This window comes from Austrofundulus limnaeus, unplaced genomic scaffold (assembly GCF_001266775.1).
Source record: "Austrofundulus limnaeus strain Quisiro unplaced genomic scaffold, Austrofundulus_limnaeus-1.0 Scaffold597, whole genome shotgun sequence".
Taxonomy (NCBI): domain Eukaryota; kingdom Metazoa; phylum Chordata; class Actinopteri; order Cyprinodontiformes; family Rivulidae; genus Austrofundulus; species Austrofundulus limnaeus.
Genome location: NW_013952999.1, coordinates 115,458 through 122,137, shown reverse-complemented (window position 1 = coordinate 122,137; position 6,680 = coordinate 115,458). Strand labels below are relative to the sequence as shown.

The 6,680-nt window shown below is 40.8% G+C and overlaps 1 protein-coding gene across 1 annotated transcript in view; it reads right to left on the bottom strand.

The window, feature by feature from the left end:
- The window catches only part of cc2d1a (coiled-coil and C2 domain containing 1A), a 35,063-nt gene that overhangs the window by 18,170 nt on the left and 10,213 nt on the right, over window positions 1–6,680 (bottom strand). The window contains exons 11-13 of the mRNA XM_014026859.1: window positions 2,567–2,639; window positions 2,351–2,484; window positions 1,670–1,766 (exon numbers count right to left, since the gene is read on the bottom strand). Coding sequence (XP_013882313.1) covers window positions 1,670–1,766; window positions 2,351–2,484; window positions 2,567–2,639 — 304 coding nt within the window. The remainder of the gene's footprint in view (window positions 1–1,669; window positions 1,767–2,350; window positions 2,485–2,566; window positions 2,640–6,680) is intronic.

Genomic DNA, 6,680 nt, shown 5'->3' with positions numbered 1-6,680 from the left:
CCCTCTGGTGGGTTGTGCCTCTGCCCGCCGGTGCACTGGTGGCTCTCGGTGTCTGGGGCTGGGTGCTCGGACCCTGTCTGGCCTTGGCTGAGGGGTGGTGCGCCCTCGGGACCTGGGCCTCTGTGTCCATGACCGGATCTGCTCCGGCATAACGATAAGGATCAGATGGGGAGATGTAATGGAACTAATACTTTTATGTTTAAGCTAGTAATTCATGACATCCTTTAATGACCTAGTTTTTCATGACATGCATCTGCAGATAGAATGATTAAAGTCAGAACAAGATTTGCTAACAACAGTCATTCTTAGATATCACTTGTGTTTATCTTTGTGTTTTCCGTTGACCTTGTATCAAATCTTGCTAAGATGACATAATGGTGTTTGTTAATATATATATGAGGCCTCTCGAGACACAGAGAGACTGACAGAGAGAAGCAGAGGCACAGAGACAGGCCAGGTTGTTCTCTGTGTTTCCTCTCTTGTTGCAATAAAACTCAGCTGATCATCTCACGGAGTACCTTCATTCTTGGATCACGTATTTCTGTCTTTGTTAAATAAATATTGCCATAACAGTTCCACTGGTGACACTTAGAGTTGATTCTGAGAAACTGTTCATGATGTGAAAATGATTATTGTTTACACCAGACACACATGATTAACAATTATTACATCCAAATGATTAACAATTATTTCGTTCACATGATTAACAATTATGACATCCACATGGACGCAGTTAAAGGATGCGCAAAGTTGTTCCAAAAATACATTTACCAGGAACAGATTCAGCCTTACTGAAGGATATAATAAATAATGTAACACGCAGAGCATTTATTTATAAACAGAATTTTGTGATCCACGATGATGAGTGGCTCATCAGCCGTTTTCAGGGATAATCCTTTTTCAGTTTGGCACTGCTGCACTCTGGAGCATGACACAGTGAGGGGCCATGCGCCGTGCATGCACGTAGAGAAGAAGCGATCAAACTGGGGTTCCACAGGAGCTTTCCAGAGGGAGCTGGCAGACCGATCAGGACTGTGCCAGTCCAGTCCACCCAAAGCTGAGTCATGCCCAATGGAATCGTCTCATCCATATGATTCTAAAGGCTTAGTCATGGTCGCGCTCTGGAGCGYGTGCACCCTCGCCGGCAGTGGAGGTGTTTCATACTTGGCGTTTACGTTGTTGTAGATTTCTCCAAAATGACACGTGGAAGTCGACTTTACAACTTGTGAAAATGCTGTAAGTAGGAGAGCAAAAGCTTGACAGACAAACGACTGCGCACAAAGGCTGCGGCGCGCGCAGTGTTTGTGGGGACTCTCTAACATCATGTCTTGTCATGTGAACTCTCTACTGAGATGCAGAGACTCGTTTCTTAATGTCAGCTATGAAATAAACTAAGATCTATGTTCTACCAAACATTTAAGTTCCTCTGTGTTTACAGTAATTATGGTAATAAACTCGTGCGCAAAGTTAAGATTTTCAGACTCAGAATGGATGGATGAGCTGGTTGTGCAACACAGCAGCGTGCNAAATTACAAGTTAAAAGGGGCATGGACATTTCTCTTTTTTTTTATTGAAAAAATATCGAACCGTGAGACTAAAGTATCGAGCCAAACCGTATCGTGAATTTTCTGTATCATTGCACCCCTAACATGCCTGGCTTTGAACAAACCTTTGGGTCCCAGTTTTGGAGCTGAGGATCCTCCAGGGGCCTGGGGGGGCTGGGGGGCTGGAGACTTTGCCTTTTGGACTGGTGGACGCACTGCAGGCTGCAGAAATTAAAATCAGAAGACAAAAAAAATAAATAAAACAAACAGATTTATACACAGGCTATGCGGCTAGAACTGATTTTCTACATTTTACATTGTGTGTGTCTTTACAAGAAAAAATATTTTTTATATAGCCTTGTACAGCAATTTTATTTTATTTTTATTATTATTATTTTAATTCTATTATTGTTGCTACTGTTGATAATGTCACAAAGCAATATATCGTTTTGTGGATTGTTGCATGTATCTGCTGCTGCTGTTACACCTGAATTTTCCCTCTGCGGGACAATAAAAGCTGTTTCTATTCTATTCTATTCTATTCTATTCTATTCTATTCTATTCTATTCTATTCTATTCTATTCTATTCTATTCTATTAATCAGATTAAAAGTGATGCAGGAGGTGCAGAGAAAAAGCTAGTACTGATGAAAACAGCATGTTCTGAAAGCTGCAGGAGATGAAATGGCACACTATAAAATGATTTTTAGTTTGTTTATTCCACAAACAATCAAGTTTCCTGGCTGCCCTATAACAATTAGACCATTTGGTGGTGCCTTTATCCATGTTTTTATTTTTTCTACAAACCTTAGCAGCTTCTTTTTGTCCTTCCTCCTCTTCATCCTCTGCGTCAGCATCCTGATTTGCTATTTTCATTGCCGTTTCCAGAACACCCATGAAGTTCTGCTGACTCCCCTCTGAGCCCTGAAGCGGTGGGCAGCCTAGAAAGGAAACGCACGTAAACAAACTCATCAACTCAAGTAACTGGAGCAAAAGCCTGAAATATGACGTTCACAACTTTACCAGGTGGCACCGGAAGATCGGACAGGCTGACAGGTCGGCCCGCGGTATGAGCTCTGATGGCATCCTGATATTGCTGTTGATTAAAAAAAAAAAGAATGTATATATAAATCAGGGACAGACAACTGGCAGCAGATTCTGGAAACTGCTTTAAAAGTGCTTTTCTTTTTTAAGTATGAAACAATTAACACATTTTTCCAGAGATAGACAATCTGTTCACAGAGTTTCAAGGCAAACCTTTGTGTTTAGTCTGCTTACAGACGCTGCCCATCCCTGATATAAATGATGCTGTTGTTACATACACTGGAAAAAAAGTTACAGTATCTCCTGCCTGAGATAATTGCTTCAGGATTCATGCAGGTTTCAGTAAGTTAAATTTAAGTCCTTTTAAAGACTTTTTAAGACCATCAGGAACGACATTTAAGACTAAACTGACACATTAACAATAACATTGAAATGGTCCCAGAAATTTTAACATAGAAACCTTTTATTGCTTTCAATTCAGTTATTAAATAATATTTAATTTTAATACAAGAACACTGAATTATTTTAATGAAACGCTCATATCTGAGACTGCTGTGGACCGCTTCCAACAGAGTGTAAAAATGACTGATATCCAGACAAGTCTCATTGAAAACACTTTCCATTTTTAAACAAGCAGTGGACATGACTGAACTTCTTTGTTTTTTTGTGGCAGGTCCATAAGCTGTTGCATGCGTTGTAGCAGCAAAGAGGTCGAAAACATTGAAGTAAACTGTGCTATTTTTTGCCTGCAGTTATTACAGGATTTGTAGTTTAACCAAGACAGGTAGCAAACTCAGCACTTCATGAAGACAGATCACATCAACCTGTGATTACTGTGCTTTACTCTGTTTATTTATGCAGCCAACACTTCTGGGAATGATTGAAAGTAAAAAGATTAAGATTTGACTAAATTAAATTTAAGACTGGATGAAAATCTGGGCATTTTAAAGACTTTTTAGACCTACAATTTTCCATCCATCCATCCATTTTCTGTACACGCTTCTTCCTTTTCAGGRTCACGTGGGTCACTGGTGCCCATTTCCAGCAGTCACAGTGCGAGGGGCAGGGTACACCCTGGACAGGTCGCAAGTCCATCACAGGGCCACACATAGAGACAAACGAGACAAACAACCATTCACTCTCTCACTCACACCTAGGGACAATTTAGAGTTATCAATTAACCTAACAGTCATGTTTTTGGTCTGTGGGAGGAAGCCTGAGTACCCAGAGAGAACCCACGCATGCACGGAGAGAACATGCAAACTCTACCCAGAAAGGTCCCCGGACCGGGATTTGAACCGGTGACCTTCTTGCTGAGAGGCATCAGCTCTACCAACTGAGCCACCGTGCCGCCACCTACAATTTTGATTTTCAAATTTTAGACTTTTGAAAACCCTGCACAAACCCTGTTGCTTATGTTTTATTATGCTGCTGGTATTGTGTTGAAGTCCCTGAATCTTCAAATCATTTTAATTTAGATACTTTCATATTTATAAAAGCAAGGTCAACATTATAATTGCTTTTTTTTCTCGTTTTACAAATAAGAGGTGTTAAACTACCGGTACATGTTGTTCTCACAGAAAGCTAAAGCAACAGAAACAGAGCAGACTATGTTATACAGTATACGTATATTGATGTTATTGATGCAGTTCTACTGTTGAAAAAGCTGCATGAAGTCCCCAGAACTACTTTCTTTCACAGAAAAGCCCCAAACCCCTACAGATCCAGCTGAGCTCCACAGCTTTTCACAAAACCTCAGGATCAATAGGAGGGTTTCACGTGACGTCACGATGCAGCGCCACTAGAGCGCGAAGTTCGGATGGAGGTCGGAAGTGAAAAAGTGGAGGATCTGATATCTGAAAAAAATGCCCATATCTTGTGTAGTTTACGAGTGCTCCAATCATTCTAACTTAATTAATAATAAATAATTATACACTGATTCAATTATATATTAAATTAAATTAAATTATGGCTCTTTTTATTAATGTTTGTCATATTTGAAGCACGTTGCAGCAGGAGGATGTAAAAGAGGGCTGATTCATGGGGAAAAACACCTCATTCCACCCTCTGGTGTCACCCCAACCCCGCCGAACAAACCTAAACCCCCCAAACTCCTTTCTGACTGAAGCCTGAAAATATTAAACAAGTGGCAAAAAATCTACAGGATAAAAATAAAAAGAGGCGGAAGTTGAATAAAGTTCGGCTGCGATGGAGAGACAGCGAGATCGGACGTCAGCAAAGAGATATCCGAAATTTATTACATTTATTATATTTGTATAACTATACTGTATTTCATAGTTACGGTGAAGTTTAGTAAGTTATTTTAGTGTTTTTGATGCAAAAAAAAAAAAAGGCAATGAACGTGGAGCTCCAGTCCAGCTGGACTGGGGTCGGACCGAGCCGCAGTTTGAGAGAGGAGCTCAAAGGCAGAGATGGAGGAAAAACAGTTGGAGACAGAGTGAGGACTTTGATGAGGAAGTAGGTGATTCACTATTTCGATTATGAGGGAAGAGAAGAAGATCGAGCACCGAGCAGACTCTATGGTCCCGTTTCCGGTCTGCCGGGGCAGACGGTACGGTGGCGCTAACTGGATGCTAACTACACGGAACAGCTGATAAAAGCCAGCAAACAACTGGAGGTGTAGAACTTTTTATTCAGCGGGTGGATCCACAACCTCGGTACCAAACAGCTCCATGATGATTATCGTTTGTTTTTTGCCAGGGTGAGTGTTTATTCTGAGATTGTTTTATATGTTACGATCATGCTAACAGTAGACACTGACATCAAAAACTTCCAGCACCTAACGACACAGAACTAGGGCAGCCTAAAGTCCAGATGAGGTCCACATTAAACTACCAGTAACTTAATACTCACTACTAAATAAATTATCATTACAAACAGAACCTCTAAAACAAGTTAGCAGCTAACTGATTAGTGATCACTGCCTGCAGACATTCTGCTCCTCCCGACCGCAGACGGTTTAAAATCCACTTTTTTACGTTGTCGTTCTGTGAGCTTTCTACATTTTTCATCTTTGTGTGATAATCAGTGTTATCATATGTTGTTATAGGGTTGGGCAGAATCATGTGGAATTATTCATCAGATAAACTTTTGCTGGTTATTTGGCACCTGGTGATGTAAGACGTGCGTGGTACCGACAGCCTCAGCAAATCTTTAGGTTCTGTCTAAAACCCATTCATCTTTATCTTATGAGTCATGTCTGACTTATTTGTGAACAAATTGTTGTTATATATCTTGAAATAGGATCTAAATCCATACAATATAAACTCTCTACAGTAGTTTCCTCCATAGACATTTTACCCCCTGTCCTCCAGCGGAGATCGCTCCGCCTTCGAAACCACGTGACTGAAACCCAGCTATTCACAAAATGTTAGATCAACAGAACAGGAAGCTCTCCTACGGTTTACTACACGAGAGAAATCAGGGGTCACCGATAAAATTTGCTCAGAGGAAACTTTTCTGAGCAGACTCTGCATCATCATCATCACCATCATTACAGTATCTGGAGATGTTTTGCACAACTCATTCGGACACATTTAAAAATTAATTAAAACATTTGATCAAAGTCAAAAATGAATGTTAAAAAAAATGTATGTTTACACTCGGGGACCACTGCTTCCGGTAAGACGAAAGGCGGGTGTGTGTGAGTGTTTATCAACAACTCTGTTCACAAGCTCTGATCACCTGACGTAGAGTTATTACTGAAATGTCCGCCCTTCCTACTGCGGGAATTCAGCGCTGTGCTCCTGGCTGCTGTTTATATCCCCCGCGAGTGAACTCAGCAGCGGCGCTCCGGGAAATCAATGATGTCATCAGCTCAGTGGAGACGAGCCACCCCGATGCTGTTTTTATTACTGCTGGTGACTTTAACCAGGGCAACTTACAGGCTGTATTTCCAAAATACTTTAAGCATGTTCCCATACCAACTTGTGGGAATAACACACTGGACCAAGTCTACAGCAACATTGCAACAACTTTGCAAACTGTAACAATAACTGACTTATCGTGATCATGTACAAGTCTTAACCACTAAGTTGAAACAGAAATTATACGTTTATTCAAAAATTAGATC